General features: G+C 55.7%; 2 protein-coding genes across 9 annotated transcripts in view; one reads left to right on the top strand and one right to left on the bottom strand.

The window, feature by feature from the left end:
* The window catches only part of KIF21B (kinesin family member 21B), a 47,035-nt gene extending 42,854 nt beyond the window's left edge, over window positions 1–4,181 (top strand). For 5 of the 8 annotated variants that reach the window (XR_003237982.2, XR_003237981.2, XR_011996417.1 and 2 more), the window contains 2 exons: window positions 139–319; window positions 754–4,181. Coding sequence is in view for 3 of the 8 variants with exons in the window: in XM_026018039.2 (XP_025873824.1) it covers window positions 754–808 (55 nt within the window). In the remaining 5 variants the exon portion in view is untranslated. The remainder of the gene's footprint in view (window positions 1–138; window positions 320–753) is intronic. The other 3 variants (XM_026018039.2, XM_026018038.2, XM_026018037.2) reach the window with 1 other exon arrangement.
* Window positions 4,182–7,778: 3,597 nt separating this feature from the next.
* Window positions 7,779–25,256, bottom strand: part of LOC112934555 (maestro heat-like repeat-containing protein family member 7) — a 29,854-nt gene continuing 12,376 nt past the window's right edge. The window contains exons 15-25 of the mRNA XM_072733745.1: window positions 18,797–18,941; window positions 18,106–18,278; window positions 17,470–17,607; window positions 17,257–17,371; window positions 13,813–13,953; window positions 13,080–13,256; window positions 12,634–12,792; window positions 11,662–11,763; window positions 9,076–9,178; window positions 8,477–8,533; window positions 7,779–8,055 (exon numbers count right to left, since the gene is read on the bottom strand). Of these exons, the coding sequence (XP_072589846.1) occupies window positions 7,907–8,055; window positions 8,477–8,533; window positions 9,076–9,178; window positions 11,662–11,763; window positions 12,634–12,792; window positions 13,080–13,256; window positions 13,813–13,953; window positions 17,257–17,371; window positions 17,470–17,607; window positions 18,106–18,278; window positions 18,797–18,941 (1,459 nt within the window). The 3' untranslated portion in view covers window positions 7,779–7,906. The remainder of the gene's footprint in view (window positions 8,056–8,476; window positions 8,534–9,075; window positions 9,179–11,661; window positions 11,764–12,633; window positions 12,793–13,079; window positions 13,257–13,812; window positions 13,954–17,256; window positions 17,372–17,469; window positions 17,608–18,105; window positions 18,279–18,796; window positions 18,942–25,256) is intronic.

The raw sequence follows: 25,256 nt of genomic DNA, 5'->3' as shown, positions 1-25,256 counted from the left end.
TCGTCCCCACCCAGGGGACGCCCAGGCCCCCGGCCCACGGGGGAGCCCCTCAGAGGGGTCTCTTCCTTTTCCGCGCCCCCTCCCCGTCTCCTCCTGCCTCTCCTCTCTCTCTGCCTGTCTGCCTCTCTCCCCCAACAGTGACTGCCGGGTAAAGGTGTGGAATTACGTCCCCGGACTCACCCCCTGCCTTCCTCGCCGAGTCCTGGCCATAAAGGGCCGAGCCACCACCCTGCCCTGACCCCCTCCCGTCTCCTCTGTCATCCTCCCCTCTTTCCTCTTCCCTCTCTTTCTCCGCCTCGGTCTGAGCTGCTTCTCAACGGTATGAGATTATTTTGCTCCTCCTCCCTACGCTCCCTCCATGCCCTGCCTGGCCCGGAGTGAATGCCCGCCTGCCCCTCTTCCTCCCACCCTCTTCCGAGCATGACGAGGGGGATGGACCCGCCCTCTTCCCCAGGAGAGGGGTGCCAGGTGGCCGAAGGCAGAGGGGGAGCGTCCAGGCCTGGACAAAACAAAACCCACCAACGAAAACCCACGACGAGAATTGCGTTGGCGGCTTAGAGACCGCAGGCCCTCTCCCTCTGCCCAGCAGCCAGCCCTGCACCCCTGCGGTCTGCCCGTCATCCCCAGCGATGCTTGCCCCTTGGCCCAGCCGCACTTGGGGAGTTTGGAGGCTCTGGCCCATCCTTGACTTTTGGGGGTAGCCAGCCGGGCCCCCTGCAAGAGCTGACCGGTCCCCCTTGTCCTCCACCCCAGTGACCTGACGGTGAAGTTCTGGAGCGTACGGCGGTTGCCCGGTGGCCCACCCTAGGAGCACACAGCAGTCCTCACCCTGGCTGCCTTTCCGAGGACGGCCCCCAGACCCTCGGCCCCCCCGGAGCCTGGACAGCACAGAGGGGAGCTGTGGTCTGACGGGGCCCCCAGCCCTGGGGACACAGGGTGTGGGCATCGGCGAGGCCGCTCTCCTGCTCCGGCCTCTCCCCTGACCTTCCTACGGATGCTCTTCCCCTGGGCCCTCCCCTGCCTCTTGGGGAGAGAAGGAGGTTGGGGAGGAATTTAAGCTGTGAAGCCAAAGGGCATTCATTCCCCCTCTCATTTCTCTCCCCGCAGCCCCCCGGGGCTCCCCTCGCCGTCCCTCTGGCCACATTTTCTCCTGCGTCCTTAAGCCTCTGGCCCAGGGCTGGGGACCCGTAGGGGAGGGGAGGCAGCCCAGCCCCTGCTATGCCCCTCCCAACAGAACAGGCCTCCCCCTACATCCCCTCGTCCAGCCTCTGGAGCCACTGCACCTGCCTCTGAGCCCAAAACGATAGTCCTCAGGTAACCACGGAAACCAGGTGTAGGCAGCTGGGCCCTGCAGCTGACCCTTAGCCCCTTGGCCACCAACAGCCACCCCCAGTTGACCCCGGCAACTCCTTGGGGTCCCTTTCTGATGGGGCCGAGGTTGAGCTGCTAAAAAAAATTCCTTGGGGGAGATGGTCAGAAACACTTCAGCTATTTAATTTATTATTATTATTTTTTTAATTTTTGGTTTTTGCTGTTGCCTCCTGGAAACTGACTTGAAGTTTCTCCCCGGATGTTCTTTCCCTCAGCACTTGCGGGGGGCTGGGGGGGCCGGGAGTCCCAAAGGGAACAGCCCTGCCAGCCCTCCGGGGCCCCCTCCTTTGTTGGCTTCGCAGCTCGGGCCTCCCCAGCCCTGCCCCCAGGGACCGTCCCGCTGCCCCCGACCTCTCGGCCGCCTGACGCTTCAGTGCCTTCGTCCACCCCGGGCCGGGCAGCCTTACAGCAGCCGTGCCCGCGGCACCACATGTGCCCGCTGCCCCTCGGAGGAAGGGGAACTGCACCCCGGGGCCCGGGGCGACCCCCCTCCCCGAGTCCTGTTGGGGCCACGTAGGAAGCAGCTCAGAGGATCGAGTCTGACGGGAGGTGGCTGGGACGGTGCGGACGGCCCAGCCTCCCCCCGGCTCCCCTGGATGTTCAGCCCCGACAGAGCAGGGGTCCTTCCGGCCGCTTTCTCTCTGGTTATTCAGGAGACACATTTTCAAGCCTTAAAGCTGGCACGGGGCCGCGGGCCCTCCCCGCCGGATGGCGGTGACGAAGGAGTCCCTGGAGTTTCCTTTCGCTTGGGGCGCAGGCCTCGGCCCGGGGTGCGGGGAGAGCCGCCTGCCCGTGCCCCCTGTTGGGGCAATTCTGCATTCACAGGCCGGGCCTCGGGAGGAGTCTTGGCGCCCCCCGCCCCGCCCCACCCCTGTTCTCCCAGCCCTTGCCCGCCCTTGTGCTTCCTGTCCCCGTCCCGTCCCCGTCCTGTCCCCGTCCGGGGGGCCAGGAGCCCACCTGTGTTCTGAGATGTGCAGTGACTTGGGGGCATTCGGGAGGTAGCTCTGTGTGTCCTCCGTGCCTGTCCCTGCTGGGCCCGGCGGGGAGCCCCCGCCGAGCCCCCGCCCCACCCCCGGCTCGGAGCTGCCCCCGAGGCTGAGAACGCTGTGCTGTGGCCCCTGGCACCCGGCGGTGGAGTCGGACCAGCCTGGAGGCCTGGCCTCCTGCATCCGGGGACAGTCGCCTGCGCCGGCCAGGCCACCTCCCAGCCCTGCGGGGTGCTCGCTGCTCCTCGGCCCCCGTGGGAGCAGCCGCCTCGCCCCCTCCCCCACACCTGTAAGACAGACCCCGTGTGCGTGACTGTTCACAGACTGCGAGACCCAGGACGCGGCGGCCGGGCCCCCGGGGGTCGCACGGCGATGCCAGCGAGAGGTGCCCGGCCTGCGGGAGGTCCGACGGGGCAGCTACCTCACGGCGGGCCGGCTCCGCTGTCCGGGCCACTACCTTGGACTCTGAACTTGAAGTCCCTCGGGAGCCCCGAGCTCTTCCAGAAGCTGCGCTCCAGGAGCCCCGCGCCCCTGCGTCCTGCGCCGGGGTCGGGACAGGGACGCCCAGGGACACGGTGAGGGGGCGGGCCCCCGGCATCCTCAAGGTCGGAAGCACAAAACGGTTGTGATTCGAGCACAGACGGCAAGGCCACGGCGGTGGCGATGGCGGGTGGCGGGGCCGGGCTGGTCCCACCGGGCACCCCCACTCTGGGGAGGCGGCTCCTCGCGCGGACCCAGCCCAGCACGGCCTGTCCTGCGCCAGCGGCTCGTCGTCCTTGGCTTTTTGCCCATCGGCGACTTGCGTGTGGCCAGCGCCGTCAGCACACCCCAGCCGGCAGGTGCCTCGGCTGGGCCCTGGGCTGTGATCGCGTCCCCGAGGTGGCACCTGCCGTGGCCTGGGCATCGCCGAGGAGAGGCACGCCCAGGCCTTGAGGTGGCCCGGGTGCCCCGTCCAGGCCCTCGGGAGGGACCCCGTGGCTCTGGGAGCCGTCTGGACTGCGGCTTCAGCCTGGGGTGGCGGGGTGGCCCCTTTGGGTGGCCCTGATGCCTCCCCGGGGCGGTGTCGCCGGGCGGAGGGCCATTGAAGCACAAAACCACCGTAGAGGGCAGACTGTCGCTGCGACTCTCACGCCCCCCCCATGGTGGTGGCCACGTAGGCGGCCGCCGCTGGGATTCAGGGAGGCCCTGCTCTCTTCCCGCCCCTTGGGGCACCCCCCCCCCGGCTGCGGGCCCCAGCCTGCTCCCGGGGTGCTGCTGCGGGAGAGCGAGTCACCTCCCCCGAGTGGCCCCGCCACGGCCCGTTTGCCGACCCAGACAGGAATCTGCCCGGCGGCCCGGCCCAGGCTGTAGCCCCACAGGCCTCCTGGGCCTGGCCTTGCCCTCGGGCTCCCGGGCCCCCAGCCCTACGCCCAGGACAGAACCTACGAGGACAGCTCTGTTTCCCGGGGCGTCCTCGTCCCACCCCCACCCCCGCCCAGCCCAGCGCCCCGGTGGGCCCCCAGGCCTCGTCCCGAGGGCTTTGCAGGGAAGTAGGAACAACTCCAAGAGGAGCCGACGGTCAGAGAAGACCCCCGAAGTGAATCAGGGCCCTGCCCTGCCACCAGCTCTTTTCTAGGGGTCACCCCCTGCCCAGGCTGCGGGGTCTCACCCGGCTGACGCCCTCCTCGCTACGCGGCTAGCACAAGTTGTACATATGTTTTGTACCTCTGCTGATGACTGTACATAGTGTACGAAAGTTATTTAAGCCTCATGCTGTACATTTCTGTTCCTAGACCGGATGTGTGTGTGTTCTAAGTTGTCCTAAATAAAACCCGAATGACCATTGTGGGTCATGGTGCGACCCTGAGAGCTGCCGGCCTTGGGCTGGTGGCCCTCCTCTGGGGGATGGGGAGGCAGGGCTCTGGGGCGGGGTGGGGGATGGGTGGGGGGCAGGGCTCTGGGGCAGGGTGGGGGTGGGGGGGGCAGGGCTCTGGGGCGGGGTGGGGGTGGGGGGGCAGGGCTCTGGGGCAGGGTGGGGGGCAGGGCTCTGGGGCGGGGGGCCGGCCTGGTGAGAGTTTCCCGAGTCTCCGAGTCTGGGGCTTGCTCAGTTATAGAGCAGAGTTGAGAGCGCTGCGTCCCCCGCTGACCCTGTGTGTTGTCTCCCAGGACGGGTACGTTAGCTGGGGAGGGCACCAGCACTTACTGAGCACCCACTGTATTCCGGGCACTATTTCAGGCATTTTGGGGGAAGGGTCTTCACTCCCCACCCCCCGTGTAATAGGTCGTAGTCTCATTTCTGAAATGGGGGACGTCTCGGCGAGGACGTGCCGTGTCCAGGGGCAGTGCTAGTAGGGACGGAGCCGGGGCTGGACCTTGAGACCCGCCCAAGCACGGCACCCGCTTCCTTTCACGGACAGAGCAGGTGCCTCTTCTAGAGCCTGGAGGACACCGTGCTGCACACCAGACCCAGTCCATTCCCTTGCCATTTGGGAAGAGAAGACAGAAATATGGGAAGCTCAGATGGGAAAAGAGCTCCACGGCCGTCTGGGGTTTTGTTTCTAGATCAGTGCTTTTCAGTCTTTAAAAACTTCATATTCCTTTTCTTCCCCTAAGGCCCTAAAAATGTCTCCGCCTATGCATCCCATTATTTTCAACATAAGTAAGTGTAAGAGCTCCAGGAAACACTCAAAGGGCTGCACAAGGTGTGGGGGGGTGGTGACTGGGTGACGGGCGCGAGGAGGGCACGGGACGGGGTGAGCACTGGGTCTTGCACTGTATGTTGGCAAATTGAATTTAAATTAAAAAAAAAATAGGTCTAGGAGGATGCAAGCAAACCTACCACGTGCTCGTGGCCCTGGAACCGCAGGCCTGTTCCTGGACAGCTGAGCTACTCTCCTGCTCAGAACTCGGTATACTTGGCCTCTTAGCCCTGCTTTTCAGGAATCCAGGTCTCCCACATGATTTTAGATTTTGCTTCATTCAGAATCCAGTGCGTCCCCGAGGCCCCCGTGCGGCCCGTGGCTGTTAGCTGCGTGCAAGTATCCAGTTTGGCAGGCGCCTCTCTCAAGAAAACATTTTTATTTTATTTTATTTTTTAAGATTTTATTCATTTATTCATGAGAGACCAGAGAGAGGCAGAGACACAGGCAGAGGGAGAAGCAAGCTCCATGTAGGGAGCCCGACAGGGGACTCGATCCCAGGACCCTGGGGTCACACCCTGGGCCGAAGGCAGCGCTAAAGCAAGCCACCTGGGCTGCCCAAGAAAACATTTTTAATGACTATGGGTCTGTCAGAGCAGAAGTCCTCGTGGGTGGGAGGTGGGAGGCCCCCCCGAGGGAGCTTCTACCCAAGAGGCTGCTGGTCTTGGCAAGTGCACGGGGACCCTGAGCCTCAGGTGGGGGACACAGGTGCGAGGAGTCGCCGTCATCCCCCCAAGGCTCTCCAGCAGGGGCTGGGGCCTCCCTGCCCTGGGAAGCGGGGTGTCTTCTAAGGCGGCTGGTTCGGGCTGGCTGACCCGCCTTTCCCATGCCTCACCCACGCTCTCTGCCCCACCCTCCCACCTGGTCCCACCCTGGCTCCGCACGGCCCCTCTGCATCGGACCCCCCCAGAGTCCACTGTGGACGGTGCCAAGTGACAGGTGTGGCCAGCTGCAGGCCTGGGGGAGTGTGTGGGTAAAACCAGAAAGTGGGGACCCGGGAGCCACCCACGTTGCCAGGAACCGGGCCCTGGAACCGACCAGCCCCACCCGGCGGCCCTGCCCCTCCCCGTGCCCTGCAGAGGGCTTGCCACACAAGGTGGCTTTTGCAAACTCAGGTCACGCTGTGTCTTGAGGGTGCCAAAGCCCTGAGGGGTAGGGAGGCAGCAACACCAGGTTAAGGGACATCGTTCTTTTGTTCTTTTGCAGGATTTGGTTTTCCTTCCCAATTATAACAATAGCATCTGCTTATTATAGGAAATTTGGAAACAGGAGCGTGAAGGAGAGAAATAGTACTTGGGGTGTAATGGCACCTCTCCGAAGCCGCTGGGGGCCATTCATTGTCAACCTGGGTGGCATTGTCATCAGGGACAGGTTTTTCCGACCCTCTCGGTTTACAGAGGAGAGGAACCGAGGCCCAGAGACGCCAGCAGGTGGCCACGACCCCCCCGGGATCAGGACAAGCCAGAGATGGCCCCACGGACTTCAGTTGCTTCCCCCATGTGGTCTCTTCCCATCGTTCCCCTCAGCTGGGCTTGACCAACATGAGGGGAGCGATCTGTGCGGGCACCCGAACAGTCTCTGGAGCGCGTCCTACACCAGCATCTTCGACCCCATGGTGCTTCCGAGGGCAGGGAAGGGCCCTTGGCGCACGGCTGTCTTGGGCCAGTCCCCGTTCACCTCCATCAGTAAGAGGACGAGCCGGCGAGGCCCCAGCGGCTGCTGGCGGTCGCTGGCGTGGGACCCAGAGCCCAGGCCGGGGGAAGGCGCGAGGGGAGCCCGTGCCCGTGCAGACACGCGTGGGCTTTACTGCCTGGGAGGCTGGTTTGTGAGCAGGACCTAGTGATGCCCCTCGGCACCAGGCGGCGATGCTGCTTGAGGAGCTTGGCCCCACGGAGAGGGAGGCAGGTGGGGGTGGAGAGGGCGAGCGACGGGGGAGCCCCGCGTGCCCTGGGCGCTTGGATGCAGGCGACAGAGGAGGCCACACCTGAACGTCTGCTCCACTGTGGCCTGAGCTCCCGCGCCCCGCTCAGAGCAGGTTTGACCTCAGGGGAGCCTGCATTTTAGGACATCGGGTTGCTGTCGTTGCCCCCAGGGCTCTGGGGCCTGGCAGGTCAGGGGTGACAGGTGACTCCAGGGTGCGTGGGGGTGGGGGTGGGGAGCAGCACACGATCCCGATCCCACACAGACCTGAGGATAAGCTTAGGGCCCTGGGTCGGATCCGTTCCAACAGGAGCCCCGGGAGATGGTCTTCACCCCGCTCAACCCTCGCAATGGGAGGACGAACATCTGGCTCTTGGGACAAACGGTGGCCAAGCTCCCAATACTCAGGCCGGAGTGTTGTCACCTGGGCTGTTGTCACCCCTCGCGCAGCCACACTGCTGTTTTTGCAGGGCCACCCCGTTCCTGAGGGTGGTTCCCAAGCTCTCTGCTCTCCCGGGATGCGTCATGAGCTGACCGATGCCCTTTACTAAAGTCCCCGCCCTGCTTAGACCCGCGCTTGCCGCCGGGAGCCCTGCGGGTACAGCTGGGGTCTAGACGCCTCGCGTGTCCCAGCATCCCCGTCCCCCCAGCTCCAGTTGGAGCTGATGTTCAAATGCCTCGGTGCTCGGGCCTCCGATCACCTGTCTACGTGGGACAGAGCCACGGGGACCGGGTGGCTGCCGCGGGGACGCAGCTCCGGTGAATGGCTCGGCCCCACGGACCTCGGTGCAAAGGCAGGGAGCACACTTCTACTCCACAGAAGTTTGTGCCTCTTCCTTTTATTACAAGGCTGTGAGGGGCACACGTCGTCTTCTGGGGGCCTGGCCCCACTGTCACAGTGGCCGTCGTGTCACGGTCGCAGCTGCCTGGCCAGGCCCCGGGGACGCAGGCTCAGGAGTAGCTCTTCCGAGCCCTCCGCCCGCAGAAGCAGGAGGTCGAGGTGTTGGCCAGCAGCTTCTCCTTGGCTTCCAGGATGTAGAGGGTCTGAGTGGCGAGGCAGCTGACCATGGGGTCAGGGTCCTCCTGCATGTTCTTTAGGGCTGCAACACGGGGACCACTAAGGAGCTTGGACGAGGAACGGTCGGGGCCCAGCCGGCGGCACAGGGGATAGGCTGGGGACCGGCAGCTTCGGAAGCCTCCCGCTGGGTGCACGGCTCGGGCACAGGGGGACGCCGCACCGCCCGGCATCGGGAGCTGCCCCCGCCCTGCACGGCCCACCAACCCTTTGGGGCCCCTCCGCCCGCCTCTGCCCGCGGAGAAGAGCTGAGAGCGAAGGCCAAGCCAGGCAGTCAGCACACCGGCAGCTCGAGGGGGGCAGAGGGAAGGGAAGGGCTAGGTGCCGGCCGGCGAGTCCCGGGGGACGCGTGGACACTACGGGGCCGTGTAGCGGGGGCCGTCCCAGCGGCCCGCCAGCACCAGCACCTTTCCCGATGCGAGGGGCAGCGACCGGTTGCCGCTCACCTGTGCATACTTCCTCAATGTCATCGGCCTCGGCGTCCAGGGTCTGGATGATCTGGCCTACGGAGCACACAGAGCGCCTCAGGGGCCCCCCGAAGGACCTCAGGACGCGGGCTGCACCTGCTCTCCCGTCTCTTCCCAGAATACACACCTCCTTGATCCTGTCTTCCGCACCCCCTAACCGGCCTTGTCTAGACTTTTCCCACACGTGGAAATTACCTCCCCTGCTTCTCCAGCGGCCACCAGCACACTGGGCAGGGGAGGGGCTCGTACCCCTCTGCTCTTCCTCGGGGTGGCGTGAAGCAGGCCTCACCAGCCTGTGAGCTGCGGCATCCACACCCGACCCCCCGCCCCTGGGGAGCTTTGCTGGCCTGGCCTGCCGGGACCCGGCCCATTCTGCTGTAGGAAGGGTCACCCAACCCGGAGCCTCTGCGGGGTGGGGGCCAGGTGGAGGCCGAGGGAAGGGTGGAGAATACGTGGATCATCGCAGGAGCCGCCCTGGGGGCTCCATGGGGGCCCCTCCACCCTCCGATGGAGCCTCGCGTCCCGGGTCTTCGGGCGGTTCAAGGACACGGTGGCTCCCAGAGGAGGGCCGGGGGTACCTGCAAACCGCACTGCTGTCTGGCGGATGGCGGCCTGGGGGCTCTTGAAGAGAGTCACACACTGCTTCAGGAACCAAAGGGCTTTGCTTGCCTCCTGCTGCAGCTGTAGGAGGAGGAGCTGGAGTAGGTAAGACGCCCCCTGCGCCGTCCTGCCCCCGCCCCGCTCGGCCCGGGCCCAGCTCCCCAGTGCAAACCCCCCTCCGAACGTTCTGGGGGCGCCTGGCCGGCTCGTTGGTGGAGCATGTGACCCTTTGATCTTGGGGTCATGAATCTGAGCCCTCCCCCATCGGTACAGAGATGCCTTTAAAAAATAACAATTTTTTAAAAATTCTACATCTCCACCCGCTCCCACCGCAGCTCCTGAAGTCTCGTTTCCCCTACGAAGCCTTCCTGGATCGACAGGGAGCTCCCTTTCCCTCGGGGAGGCACGAAACTTGAAGAGATCTACCCCAATCTTCTGCGCGCCCATCTCTTCCCTCCGACTCCCAACCACAGGGGAGTGAACCCGGTTGTTTCCCTACGATTTGTTTATGTCTTGGCTTAAAACCTTCAATCTCGAGGTCATTTGCCCTCGGCTGCAGCAGAACCAGTCGTGTCTACGCCATCCTATTGAACAGAGCCTGCAGGGCCGCTTGTGATTAATGTCGTGAAATGTCATGAAATGTCCCAGCACCTTTCCCTGCCTTGGCATGCACCCGGTTCTGCATTCATCCAGGTCCCTCCCTAGAAGGTTCGGGGGATGACACGCTCTGCCTTTTGCAAAGACCTAACCACATCCCCTGCATTTCCTTCCCGGAGACTCTCCTGCTCCCCCTTTGCACTACAGCCCGAGTTCTTTTTTTTTAAGATTTTATTTATTTATTCATGAGACAAAGAGAGAGAGAGAGAGAGGCAGAGACACAGGCAGAGGGAGAGGGATCCCAGGGCCCTGGGGATCAGGCCCTGAGCTGAAGGCAGCCGCTCAACCACGGAGCCCCCCAGACGCCCCCTGCAGCCCGAGTTCTTAAATGAAGAGGCTACATCCTGCGGCTGGTCAAACTGGTAGAAAATCCTTTCTTCAAATCAAAGTCCTAACCAGAAACCTGATATTTTGAACCAACAGAAGTGAGACGGCTCCGGTCGAAGAGGGTGTGGACAGAGCCCCGCTCACTGCTCATCTCCCCTTGAGAAACCCTTGAATCTTGCACCCACCCTGGCCTGCTGGCACCGTCCCGCTGACCTAGACGTGGCTTCCACGGCCCAAACCCAACAGGCACATCCAGTCTTTATGTCCCTGGACTCGTGCTATTGTCCAATGACCACGCATCGCTCCTGAAACGTCTCCCTCCTCAGTGACCACCGGCCCCCTGTCCTCTTGTTGCCGTGTCTTGGCCTGGTTTCCTTTCCTAGCCTCCTTCGTGGGATGCTTGGAACCGATGTGGCCTGGGATCCCGATGTCCAGCCACACCCCTCTCCCTCTGCACCATTCCCTTAGATGACCCGCTCGCAGCTCCCGTCTACCACTCAGCCGTGGGCCCAGTGTCCACAAACCCGTATCCCCAGCACCGCTCGGTGATGAGATCGACTTCCGATGGGAGAGGTCTCCCAAGCACTACGAACTCCACAGGGACAAAATCAAGGCGCCATCCTCCCCCGACACCCGTCTCCCGCTCTGCATTCCTGACCCAGGCTGTGACACCAGCTCTCACCCAGGTCAGAGACCCGGAGCTGACCTTTCCCTTCACACCCCACATCAGCTAGCTCTCCAGTCCCCGCCGAGCCTCCGTGTCTTTGTCGTCGTCACCTCGTCTCCTCTCGCTGGACCCTCTCAGCCACGGCCCCTAGTCCTGCCCCTTGTGAACATCTCCTCAGGCTGCATCCAGGCGGCCTCTCTGAACCCATCATCCAACCGTGGGACCCCCTGGCTTAGAGCACTTCGGTGGCTCCGGATGCCGACGGCACCAAGTCCTGCTGCTGATTGTGCCCGAACCCTCGGCGCACAGTGCGGCCCCAGCTCCCGCTTGCCGCCCCCACCAAGCCTGCACACCTCCAGTTCCGAAGCCAAAAACAGCCTGCAGAGATTTTGCATTTGCTCCGCACGATGTTTTAAACAACGTAAATTATCTGCCGAGAAAATGTGGTAAATTTCACCGAAAGTCGGGATTTCCTGCCTTTCTTAACAAAGTAAAAAAATACGGCCACACTGAGGCCGCTCCATTCCATAGACTCCGCCAGTTGGTTCTCCACCCTCTCAGCCTCGGCCCGCACCACTGATCCCTTCTCTTTGCCTCAGGGATAGCCTGCTTTCCGCTTCCCGCCTTCCCAGATGACACCGCCTCCAGGAAGCCTTCCGTCAACTCCCAGACTGGGCCGGGCACCCCCTAGTGCTATGAAGGACGCTGTCTCCTTCAGCGCTCACCGCCGCACTCTGAATGTGTCCGGTCGTGGGCCCGGCCCCCAGCTTAGGGAGCCACGGGCAGGAGGAAGCGGTCTCGGTGCTCAGGGAGCTGCAGCTGTCGCAGCCCCCAGACGGCGCGGGCCACGACGACGTGGGCTGCCCCCCGACCGCCCCCGTAGCCGCGGAGCCGGGAGTCCGCGCCGCCTTACCAGCGCTCGGAGGATGGTCCACACGTCCTTCTCGGCAAACACCACTCTGAGCCTTGACCAGCGCAGGACGGCGGCCGTGTGGCACAGGGCAGACCGGCAGACCTGGAGGGACACGAGGGCTCAGCGCGGGACGTCACGGGAGGACTGGAGTAGACTCGGAGCGGCGCCAAGAGGGACACGAATGGCGCAGAGTCCGGGCCTGGAGGAGCCGGAGGGACCCGGGGCTGAGAAGACAGGCGGGGCCTCTAGGCAGCTGGGCTGTGCCACCCTGGTTCCCACTCAGGAGCGGTCGGGACACCCGGCGGCCGCGGCACCAGGAGAGTCAGAGCCACGAACGCGGCCACCTCCCAGCCGCATGCACCCGCCACGTGGCCTCCCACACACCAACGGGGGGCCCCTCTGGACCATACCTCACGGGCTCCACCTCACAAAGGCAACACCCCGAGCCATGGCGGGCTGCCAGCGGCTTCAGGGGCCCTGTCACCCGAGGAGCCTCATCGGGAACCCCCGTCCTGTGACAAGCTCCGGGCTGCAGCTCACGCCCCCGGGCCCCCAGAACACGGGCCCGTTCCAGGCTCTGTCCTGCCCATGACGCTGCCTCATGGGAACCTCGCTGCTGGGGGGCATGGGGGGCTCTCAATTCAGTGCAGAAGGGAAGGCCATGGCGCCAAGGGCCGAGGGCCAGGGAGAGGCACTGTGCCCACGCTAGGATCCTCCTCCTTGGAGCCTTCCCACCCACGGCGTCGCACCGTGGGCTGGCGGCCGGCTGGAGAGAGCCAGCAGGGGCAGAAAACCCTGCTGCGAGCCTCTGGTCACAGCTGGCTCCTCACTGCCACCTCCAAGGCCAGCGACAAAGCGACTCCTCCTGCATCCCCCGGTCTTGCCACAGCCCCTTCCTTCGTACTTAACACCTGCCCGCGTTCACCTCCCGCGACGACTGGAGACGGAAGCGCAGGCCCCGGGGCCTCTCACCTGAGCCACGCTGGCATTCACATCCTCCAGGTGGAGCACGAGGAGGACTGTCAGGTTGAAGACCTGGTGCTTCAAGGGGAAGACAAGCACCGTCCTCCTGACCTTGGCCAAGAGAGCCCTGTAGATCTCAAAGGCCAGCAAGCGCAGGTGGTCGGGCTCCTGGTGAGAAGACACGCACCCAGGGAGGACACGTCCACCTCTGTCCTCCCCGTAGGGGCGGTGGCCCCGGCTCCCCATGTACACCGCCTGCCCCACGGTGCCCCCTGCTCCCTTGTCACCGTCGTCTGCTGTCTTGGCGTCCCCTGCCCTTTACAGCCGTCAGCGGGAGGACGTACACAGTCCTCTACCGACTGGCATCCCGTTCAGGCTACCAGGGCCTCTCGGCACAATTCCGCCCAGCTCCCTTGGATGCCCGGAGAGGGGAATGACCCCTCGGAGGGCTTCACCTCCTCAAAGAAGGGCCCCAGCGTGAAGGTGAGCTGAATGAGGAAGGAGGAGGAGTGCTGCCAGGTGAGGTGCTCCATGAGACACCTGAGCAGCGCGAAGGTCTCCATCACAATGTCGCTGTCCAGGGAGTAGCAGCAGTTGAGCACGTAGGGCTGCAGGATGCGGAGCTGTCGCACCTGCAGGGCGAGGGCGGCTCAGGAGACGGGCGGGCGTTCAAGCGGATCCACACACATGAGGGTCAGCCCGACCTGGGCCCCACGTGGTCATCCTGGGGCCGGGACCAGCCCAGAAGCGGGCGGCAGTCGGACGGGGCTACTCAGGAGGCCCTTCTGTCCTCGTGGGAAAAGGGGAGGAGACAGAGGAGAGCCCTCCTCCCGCTACCCCCAGAAGCTCTCCTCGCCGCGGCCTCTAGCATCCCTGGTGATGCCGCCGGTCTCTAGGACGCCTGGATGGCCCGGGATCTGGGAACTGGCTTGGCCTCGACCCTGAAATGACCCACGGAGACACCTTCTCTTTCCTCCTCTCCCGGGACCGAGCGCGAGCTTGAACGGCTCAAGTCCTTGACCCCTGTGTCCAGAGGACTGGCTTCCGGAGGGCTCTCTCTGTCTGACCCCAAGAATGGGTCCACCCCACTATGTCTATGATGACACCCGGGACCTCTGGACCTTCCGGTTGCTTCCCTGGGTGACAAGATCTCTTGGGGGCACACCTCCGGCCCCCGCCCCACCTCACCATGTTCCCGTGCTTTGCAAAGATCCCCACCACCTGCAGCAACAGCTTCACCGTGCTGGGCTCCTCATGCTGGAACCAGCCTGCCAGGACGCAGGCCGTGGCCTCATCCACTGTGGCCACCACACCTGGGCACTGGAGCAGCTGGCAAAAGGAGACCACGAAAACCGAAGTGATGGGCAAGGAGAACAAAAATCCCCAGGGGCTTTGAGTCTAGGTTCCTATCTTTTTACAAAGAAATGTTCCTAAGGATTTGGAAGGACAGGTAAAGAGGCCAAAGCTTAGCGGAAAGGTAACTTCACACTCCGTCATCCCAAAGGTCATTCATTCATCCCCCCAGGTTTTCCTCCGTCATCCTCGAGGAGGGGAGCTGGAGAGGCTAAAAGTAAGACGTGCACCCAGCTCCAAAGAGATGGTGGTGTAGGATCATTCGCACGGAGAGAGCTACGGAGGGATACGGATTTGGTAGTTTGCATCTGAAACACTCGGGACAGGAGGATGAAGAGGTGGCAGGTAGAGCTGGTGCCGTAGAAGGGAAGAGGCAGAAATGGGATTTAAAAACTGCTGTAGGGACGCCCAGGGGGGCTCCGCGGTTGGGCGTCCGCCTTCAGCCCAGGCTGTGATCCTGGGGTCCCGGAATCGAGTCCCACCTCGAGCTCCCGCAGGGAGCCTGCTTCTCCCTCTGCCTGTGTCTCTGCCTCTTTCTCTGGGTCTCTCATGAATAAATAAATAAAATCTTTAAAAAAAAATGCCATAATGAAAAATGGCATGCGTGATTTCATTTGTATGTTTATGTAAAATTCATATGGGTCGATATGTCATTTGACAAAGCTAATCAGATGCATTTAAGCCAAAGGAACCTCAGTCCCAACAGCAAAACGGTTTCGGGGGCCAGCACCGGTACCCCCAGCCCGCACCCCCTCCTGCCCGCACCCCCATCCCCCGCGGCCCGCGGCCTCACCTACAGCCCTGGCCGGCCCAGCCAGGTCCTCAGACTCCCTGACCCCCCACAAAACAGAGATTACAGCGGCTTTTGCACAGAGCTGCATGGAAATCGGAGGCCCCCCCCCCACCGACCTTGAGCGCCCTGAAGGAAAGTGCACAGGCCTGTCGTTCCGGCGCTTCTGCCCGTGACCGTGGCCGCGGCGGGAAAGGCCGAGGGTGGGGAACACACAGGGGTGCACGCGGCGTGCACTAGCGGACGGCTCTCCCGCCGCGGCCCCTGGTTACCCACGCTGCCGGGCTCCCCGGGTCTGGCTCCGGGCGCCGGCGGGCCAGGGTCCCCAGTGCCTTTCGGGGGGCAGTCCCCGCCTCCCCCAGCTGCCCTCCACTCTTCTCAGCCTGAAAATGGGGGGGGGGGGCAGATACCAACTGCCATGGGCGTGTCCGCCTGTTTCCTCGGGGGATTAGGCGGGGGGCTTCTGGAGTGGGTCCCCATCCCAGCTGCAGCTTTGAACTCAGGAACTTTGAACTAGAAACCGATGCCTGGACTTCATCCCAGACCCATTCGAACCGCATATCCAGGCAGGCAGGCAGGAGAGGGAGCGAAGTTGTGGTTTGGCATCAGCATGTTTTAAAGCTCCCCAGAGGGGCAGCCCTGGTGGTGCAGCGGTTTAGAGCCGCCTGCAGCCCAGGGTGTGATCCTGGAGACCCGGGATCAAGTCCCACGTCGGGCTCCCTGCATGGAGCCTGCTTCTCCCTCTGCCTGTGTCTCTGCCTCTCTCTCTCTCTTTCTCTCTCTCTGAATAAATAAATAAATAAATCTTAAAAAAAAAAAAAAAAACCTCCCCGAGGATTCTAACACGCAGCCAGAGGTCAGAACTCCTGCTCTTCGGAGACTGGCGCTCATCTTGTGGTGCTCCCTGCCCCCTCCAACCCCGCCGGCTTGCACCTTGCACTGTTCCCCAAGACTGGGTCCGAGGACTGCCTGTACTGCAACAACCACGAGCGTGTTTACAGAAAACGAAGCCTCTGGCCCTCACACCAGAGCCACGGAATCCAAGTCCTTGGGATGGGGCCCAGGAATCTGCATTTAAACAGCTTCCCTAGAGACGTGAAGTCCATTAATGCTGGACATCCTCTGCCATGCAGACTTCTGCACCCTACATCCACATCCCCCCATCCCCACATCCCTAGCTGGAGTTCTGCTCACACAATGTACCTCCTTGAACGCATACACCAGCAGCCCTGGCAACGCACACAAATTAGCTCATGGCCGTGGGCACCTTCCAGCAAGGTCCTACAGCCTACGAAGGACACATTGTGACACACTAGGAGAATATCTGCTTGTAGTCCAGTAGGAGCCACTGTACTATCTTTTGTTATGGTCAAACGTAATCTTACTCCTTAAAAAAAAAAAAAAAAGGTAGCTTGAATTTTAAAAGGAGCCTATTTAAAGCTATGGTGAGCCAGAAATCCCAAACTTTTCCCCCAACACTGCTGGTGGAAGTGTAATTTGGTTCAACTTTCCTGGAAAGTAATTTGGGATTCGTGTAAAAAGAAATCATAGGAGTCATTCATATTTTCTGAACCAACACTTCTACCTATATTCAACATTTTAAAAAATATTTTATTTATTTATTCATGAGAGACAGAGAGAGAGGCAGAGACACAGGCAGAGGGAGAAGCAGGCTCCCTGCAGGGAGCCCGACGTGGGACTCGATCCCAGGACCCCGGGGGTCACGCCCAGAGCTGAAGGCAGACGCTCAACTGCTGAGCCCCCCAGGTGTTGCTATATTCAACATTTAAGGAAATAATCCGGAATATGGGCAAAGCTTTTGCACAGAGGTGTCCACTACAGTGATATTTGTAATACTGTAAATTTAGAGACCAAACATCCAATAAATTATAGAATATCTTTGTGATAAAAGATTATAGCACCATTAAAATTTATGTTTGAAGAGAGCAGGATAAAGAGGAGTGGAGCATGATGTCAGCTATGATAAAGACACACACACACACACACACACACACACACACACGCCTCCCTTTAGGCCAAAACCTGAAAGTGGTTTCCTCTGGGTGTTGTGACGATGCATGGTTTTACCATTTTTAAAGTTCTTTATCATATTGTCTAAATTTTCTACACTTTTTCCCCCATCAAATGGCGGAAATACATTGAGTCAACCAGTGGTACTAAAGCAAAGATTTGTTTTGAAAGGCTGGTGAGGGTCGAGGTGGCTGACGGAAAGAGCTGTTCTTCCCGTAAAGTCGGAACAGGGTTGAGCTGCCTTAAGAGTCAAGGAGGAATTACACCAGGTAAATTCAAAGCTTGTGACCCAAGGTAACCTGTCATTAACAGTGACCCCGACCCTTCTGGGAGGCGGGGAGCCACGGTGAATTAGGCCGCCCGTTTGTCCCCCAGCCGTCCCTGGAGGTGGCCCTTGGGTACAGCTGCCTTCTAGAGGAACCGCCTTCCCCCCCCTCCTCCCACCGAGAACTGCTTACCTCGGTCATGAACACAAAGGCTGTCAAGTGGTTCGTGTTGCCCACTTCTTGGAGAGTCTTGATGATGAAGCTGAAGATGGGGCGGTTGTGCCAACAGTTCTTGATGACCATGGCCCTGCCGATGACAGCAGAATGCTCAGGATCAGAGCTGGGCCCCAGGAGAGAGCCAATGAGATGGGAGGTCCTCCGGCCGGGGACGGGGTAGAGGCCTACCTGGCCAGCAGAGTGACACCCTCATAGTGTCTTTCAGGACTGGTAAGCAGCTCCCAGCCCCCAAGTTTCTGAACAAAAGACACATAGTCCCCATACCCAGCCCTTAGCATCAAAGCCTTCAGGGCCTCCACGGTGGCGCTGGAGAAAAGGCAGAAAGCAGACAGGAAGTCATCCCCACCATCTGTGCTCCTCTCCCGCACCTGCGGCCTGCTTGCCTACGCAAACCTCCCTTAGAATCATGAACCGTTGGGTAGAGCGACTGCCCTCAGAGACTCAGGCTAACATTTTACACATGAGACACCAAGGCCAAGAGAGATGTGGGGGCCCCCGAGGTGGTGCAGGAAGCCAGCAGAAGGGTAACTGTTTTATCCATCATATTGATTTCACTTTGGTACAGAAGCTTGGCATCAGCCCAGTAAGTCAGAAACAAACTCTTTTCTAAAAAGTCCAGAAAGACTTGCTGGAATGATGTACGGGGAACACACCCAGTGCCCTACACGGGAGGTGTGAGAAGGGTGTCCAGAACCAGCAGCCTGGGGCCAGGGCAGGCAAGTGGCAAAGGAATAACTAGACATGGCTGCTGGATGGGCCCCGAATCACGGCCACTAGGAACTCTGGCCCAGAGGCCAAAGGTACCTGACAGGGTCCACCCATTCGGTTACATGCTGCTGATCCTGGATGTCAGTGCCCCCTTCAACCACAAGAAAGGAGATCTGGTTCAGCAGGGTCATAAACAGGGAGGAGAAGAAGGTCTGCACCTCTATCCGCCGACTCGGTTCCAGCAGGAGCTCGTGGATGGCCCTGGTGGCCTGAGGGTGAAGAGGAAAGTGGAGGCATTACCATTTTGATATTCCAAGTCTCGTCACCGTGGGTCCTGTCACCATGAAATCTCTGCCCATAACCTATCACCATGATGGGCTGGCCCAGAGAAGCCCACAGCAAGTCAAAACTAAATTAGCGTGAGCCAAGAAAAATAAAGGGCAATTTCTAGAATGTTATTATTTTTAACTGCTCTCAACGTTGTGGCGGTTGTTTCATTCCCGCACCGACCTCAAGAGTTAAGGGGGGGCCTGGGGGTGCTCTTCTTACCTAAACTCACCCGGGCTCACCCAGGGAGAATGAGAAACTAGTTCTTCCGTTTCCCTACAAGGCAGCACAACTAGAAAACCCTCCCTCCGACCACCCCAAGACTCTGCGTTAGAATATCCAAACGTGGATATGTCAAAGGGAGAGGCCCCAAGAGCTCAGGACAGCCTGGGATGGGGCACCAGGAAGGCCCCACGACCCCCGCCCCAGCACCCAGCCCCTTCCATGGGCCCCTCCATACAATCAACGGAGAGATCTCTCTCCTGTGACTGGGCTCCTGGCCCTTTGTTTTCTGGTGTGGAGTCAGTTTCTGCAGCAGAAATTCCATGATCACTTCATAGCCTTTGGGGAATGATGCCAGGATTTCCCAGGGCTTGTGAACTCCCCTGTAAGGGCAAAACCCCACCAACATGGTCACCCTCCATAGACCCCACAGGCCTTCCAAGGGAAGGGACTCCGGGCTCCTTTGCCCAGTGTTCTGGCCCCTCTCTTCTTCTTCTTTCCCTTTGTCATCACCTCCAGACCTCTCTGTTCTCTATCATCCCATGCATAGTAGATAAATCTGGAGATGTTCACTTGGTTTACGAGCCTGACGTGAGAAAATATCTCAGGCCACACTTCAAAGTTGCAAATCAGTCACTTCAAAGTCGCATGTCAGTCAGAAGAGTCCCCTGTGGTTTGCCGCCTTGTCCAAGCTCTTGCTACCTCCTGGATACTTATTAGACATTAACGAGCAATCTTAATTTCCCTAAGATTAAGATTCTCTTAATTTTCTTTATTTCTTTACTAAGAAATTATGTGTTTTGGTGCTGTGCTGGCCAAGACAGAGCAAGCACATTCCATCCAATCACTTCCCCCAATTAATGCTAAAAACGCTGGTCAAATACGGAAGCAACTGCTTGGAAGGTTTTTTAAATTATTAATAGCAGATGGATTGGGGGCAGAAAGCCATAATTTGAAAAGCAACCCTTACCAGATGAGCTTCCCAGAGCCTCCCCGCTCCCCTTTTATCTCCCAACTTTGACCTGGAGCTGGCCCCCAGTGTGAAACTATGCAGCAGGCACACAAAGCAAAATCTCAGAGTAAAACTCTGTCATTCTAGCAGAAGGTCTGGGAAAATAGGAACCTAACACTTGTGGCTCTGTGAAAGTGTGGGTAGAAGCTTTCTTTCTTTGTCTCTTTTCTCTCTCAACCCTGTTCTGAGGATGGATCCAGTTGCCCAGTGCATGAAGTGGACAGGGGCCTTATGACCCAGAGTATGTGTGTGTGGAAGGGAGAAAAACCCTTTTCTCTCTATCTCTATCTCTTTTCTCACTTTACTGCCCGAAACATGGGCCAAGCTGTGCAAATGCATTGGCACAAGCAGTAAAACCCTGAGAGAAAGCCCAACTTTCTAGACAGAGGACCTGGAAAGGTGTCCCTGGAAGCCAGGAGGTGGGAGAAATCTCAAAGAGAAGAGAGAGAGAGGAATTCCTAATTCTGTAAATGAGCCAACACATAAATTCTGGAATCATCCCTGAGCTGTGCATGCACCGGGTAGACCCAAATAACCCTTGAGAAGCACGTGTGCAAGACAGATCCAAAGCAGCACAGCAAAGACCTTAAAAACTTCACAGACATTGAAATTACGTCCACAAGGTGAGACAGAACTTGCAGTCTAAACCGTACACCAGGTCGATCGCTTAAAAAAAAAAAATCAATATTCTCCAGGAGAATTTAACAAGACCAAGAGCCTCACAACATCATATTAAAAATGTCCAGACTACAATCTAAATTTACTTGACATACAAAGAACGGGATAACGTAATCAGTCCTCAAAGAAAAAGAAAATCGACAGATGCCAATCCTGAGATTACTAAAGTGTGGAAGTTAGCAGGTGAAGAAATTTTTTTTCCGGATAAAGACTTTATGTAGACATTTTAAACATGCTCCATGATGGAAAGATGAACACTGCTGAAATGAATGGAAAGATAGATATTCTCAGCAAAGAAATAAAAGCTATTTAAAAAACAGAACCAGGGATGCCGGGGTGACTCGGCTGGTTAAGCACCTGCCTTCAGCTCAGGTCATGATCCCAGGGTCCTGGGATTGAGCCTCCGCATCAGGCTCCCTGCTCAGTGGAAAGCCTGCCTTCCCCTCTTCCTCTACCATTCCCTCACTTGTGCTCTCTGGCTCGCTCCCTCTCTCTGTCAAATAAGTAAATAAAGTCCTAAAAAATAATAATAAAAATAAAAAACAGAACCAAATGGAAATTTTAGAATTGAAACAAAAAATTGAAACAAAAATTAATTATCTGGGACCAGTAGGAAATTGGAGATTAAATAGAGGAAAGAGTTTATGAACTTGCAGATACATTAACAAAAATTATAAAATCTGCAAAAACAAAGAAATTAGAAAAAAATTAATAGGACTTCAGGGACTTATGTGACACCATCGAAAAGTCTAATATTCATGTCACCAGAATCTCAGAGAGAAGAAAGATATTGGTGCAGAAAGTGTATCTGAAGAAATAATGGCCTAAAACTCCTCCAAATTTGGTGTAGGATACATATGAACAGATTCAAGATGTTTGGTGAAGCTCTAACAGGATAAACCCAAGGAAACCATGCCCACACATCTCATAATCAAACTTCTGAAAATGAAGATTAAAAAAAAAATCTTGAAAACAACCAAGAAAAAGACAGCACGTTGCATATAGAAAATAATGCTTGAACTATTAGAGATTTCTCATCAGAGACTGTGTAGTCCAGAAGACAATAGAATGACATATTTAAAGCAATTGGGAAAGAAAAGCCATCAACCTTGAACTCTAGAATTCTAGCATTTTACATACAATGAAAATATTCTTTAGAAATTAAGGTAAAATAAAGACATTCCCAGGTAAAAGAAAACAAACAGAATTCGTCACCTGCAGACCTGTTCTGAATGACAAGCTACAGGAAGTTCTTCAAGCTGAGGAGAAATTTTATCAGAAGGAAACATGGAACTTCAATCATGAAGGAAGAGCAACAAGAATGGTAAATATTTGGGTAAATGTACCAGACTATTTTTCTCTCAAGTTTAAAAATAGGTAATGATTATTGAAAGCAAAAATTATGACATTTTTTGCTGTGTTTCTTCAATGTGCGTAGACGTAATACATACCACAACTATAGGATAACAGGGAGAAAAGGAACCTATATGCTGAAAGCTTCTGTATTTTCTTGAAGTTATAAAATATCAACTTTACACAGACTATGAAAATTTAGGTATGTTAAGAATCCTAAGACCCACTAAAATCCTAAAACATTGGAACAAAAAAGAAAAACAGAGACAGAAAACAAATCATAAAGTGGTGGGCTTAAATCCAACCATACTTATATGTAGACAATGGATAATTCTTTTGCTATAAAAGATGAGAAAATCCTGTCATTTGTGACAGCAGAGCAGACCTTGAGGGCATTATGCTAGATGAAATAAGTCAGACAAAGAACAACAAATACCATGTGATCTCACTTATATGTAGAATCTTTAAAAATAAAACAATAGGGGATCCCTGGGTGGCTCAGTGGTTTGGCGCCTGCCTTTGGCCCAGGGCGCGATCCTGGAGTCCCGGGATCGAGTCCTGCGTCGGGCTCCTGGCATGTTCTCCCTCTACCTGTGTCTCTGCCTCTCTCTCTCTTTCTCTGTCTATCATAAATAAATAAATAAAATCTTTTTAAAAAATAAATTAAAAAAATAAAACAATAAACAAGCAAACAAACTCATAGAGAAAAAGATCGTATTTTATGGTTACCAGAGGTAGGTGGTGGGGGTGAAGTGGGAATGGAAAGAGAAGGCGAAAAGGTATAAACTTCCAGTGACAAGATAAATAAATACTAGGGCTATAATAATTATAGCATGATGACTGTAGCTAATACTGCTGTATAATATATGTGAAGGTCATTAAAGGTTCTCATCACAAGGAAAAAAGATTTTTTGCTCTCCCTTTTTATGTCATCCATATGAGATGATGGATGCTAATCAAACTTATGCAATAATTATTTCACAATATATGCAAATCAAACCACTATGTTATACACCTTAAATTTCTACAGTGATATATGTCAATTATATCTCAATGAAACTGGAAAAAAAACCTAACCACATCATTAATTACATTAAATGTTACGGTCTAAACACACCAATTGAAACATAGAAATGTTAATAAGAAAAAAAACACAATACCAAACTAACTATATGCTGTACACAAAAAAACCACTATAAATATAATACTATAGACTAGTTAAAAATAAAAGAATGAAAAAAGATATACCACGTAAAGGCAAATCAAAGCAAAGAAAAAGTGGCAGTATGAATACCAGACAAAGTTCAGGACAGCGAATATTCCTAGGTATGAAGAGGGACATTCACTAATGATAAAAGCGTCAACTCATCAAGATGTAGCAATTCTAAATGTGCGTACACCTAACAAAATATATGAAGCAAGAAGTGGTAAAGTGAAGGACCAAATAGACAAATCCGTAATTACACGTGGATACTTCAACACTCCTTTCTCGGTAACTGATAGGCTAAGTTCGCAGAAAATGAAGTATCAGAGAAATGTATCAAATGTATCTGACAAAAGACTTGTTTTTTTGTTGTTTTTTGTTTTTTTAAGGATTTATTTATTTATTTATGATAGAGAGAGAGAGAGAGGCAGAGACAGGAGGAGGGAGAAGCAGGCTCCATGCCGGGAGCCCGACGTCGGACTTGATCCCGGACTCCAGGATCGCGCCCTGGGCCAAAGGCAGGTGCCAAACCGCTGAGCCACCCAGGGATCCCCCTGACAAAAGACTTGTATCCAGAATATATAAAGAACACTCAAAACTCAATGATAAGAAAACAAACAATTAAGAAATGAGTAAAAGATTTGGATACTTGAACAAAGAAGCTATATGGATGGCAAATAAACATATGAAATCATGCTCAGCATCATTAGCTACAATTAAATTAGGGCAAAGCAAATAAAATGACAATGAGATGCCACTACCCACTTGGTAGAATGACTAATTTTTTTTTTTTTTTAATGAAAATACCAGCTGTGAACAAGGGTGGGAGCAACTGGAACCTTCCTACATTGTTGGTGGGAATGGGAAAGCTGCACCTGAGAAATAGTTTGGCAGTTTCATTTAAAGTTAAACATACACCTGCCATATTGCCCAGCAATGCACCCCTTAGGAATTTACCCAACAAAAATGAAAGCCGATGTTCACACAAAAAACTGAACAGAGATATTTATAGCAGCATTATTTATAATTACCAAAAATTGGAAACCACCCAAAAAGTAAATGGATTAAAAAAAAAAAACTGGGATCCCTCGGTGGCGCAGCGGTTTGGCGCCTGCCTTTGGCCCAGGGCGCGATCCTGGAGACCCGGGATCGAATCCCACGTCGGGCTCCCAGTGCATGGAGCCTGCTTCTCCCTCTGCCTGTGTCTCTGCCTCTCTCTCTCTCTCTCTCTGTGACTATCATAAATAAATAAAAAAATTAAAAAAAAAAACTGTATCCATGCAATGGACTACTCAACAATGGATACATACAGTAACCCGGATGAATCCCAAATGCCTTATGCAGGGTGAAAGAAGCCAGACTCAGAAGCATGATTCTATTTTTTACCGTTATGATTCGTGCTGTAAGATTCTATTTACCACATTCTGGGAAGGGCACAATGATGGAGACAGAGAACAGATCGGTGGTTGCCAAGGGCTGAGTGTGGAAGAGGGAACTGACCCCAGAAGGGGTATACCCACACGTATTCCCACACACGGGGGGTGATGGAAATGCTCTGTATCTTGCTTATAGGGGTGGAGATTGTGACCATACATCTGAGAAAACTTACAGAACCATATGACCAAAGGGTGAATACTGCTGCATGTAAATTTAAAAATCTTTCAAGTTTAAAAAAGGAAATTATAGTGTAGTAGATTCACAAAATATATGATACAACATATAACATTAGGAAGCCATTAAAAGCATGTTTACAAAAAGGTTTTAACTTAGGAAGATGCTATAATAAAATGTTAAGTGAAAAAATATGCAAACTGATGTGTGCAGTATGAGCTGGATAATACATTTTTAAACATTTTATTTATTTATTCATGAGAGACACAGAGAGGGAGGCAGAGACAGAGGCTGAGGGAGAAGCAGGCTCCCTGTGGGGAGCCCGATGTGGGACTCGATCCTGGGACCCCAGGATCACGCCCTGAGCTGAAGGCAGACGCTCAACCCCTCAGGCATCCCTTGATAATACATTTTTAAAAACCATTTTTAAAAGGTAGGTCGGTTGAGCATCAGACTCTTGATTTCAGCTCCGGTCATGATCTCAGGGTCATGGGATCAAGCCTTGCATTGAGCTCCACACTCAGTGGTGAGTCTGCTTGAGACTCTCTTTCCTTCTCCTTCTGCCCTCCCCCTACTCGTGCATATGCTCTCTCTCTCTCTCAAATAAATAAATCTTTAAAAAATAAAAATAAATAAAAGGTAGAAAAATTATAACCAGTATAACGGATTTAAATTTTTTTTTTTTTTGCTTTTTCAAAATTTTACATGCTTTCAAATTGGCAGCAACAAGCAATCCCCTATTACTTTTACAATCACCTGCCCCCAAATAAGTAAGGAACTCACTTATACTGAAAATTGGGTACATTTGAAGTATAGCAAAGTAGAAGACAGCGGGGGGCT

The sequence above is a fragment of the Vulpes vulpes genome, chromosome 13 (genome assembly GCF_048418805.1).
Source record: "Vulpes vulpes isolate BD-2025 chromosome 13, VulVul3, whole genome shotgun sequence".
NCBI classification, from domain to species: domain Eukaryota; kingdom Metazoa; phylum Chordata; class Mammalia; order Carnivora; family Canidae; genus Vulpes; species Vulpes vulpes.
Note: the sequence above shows the minus strand (reverse complement) of the source record. Positions and strands in the feature narration are given on the sequence as shown.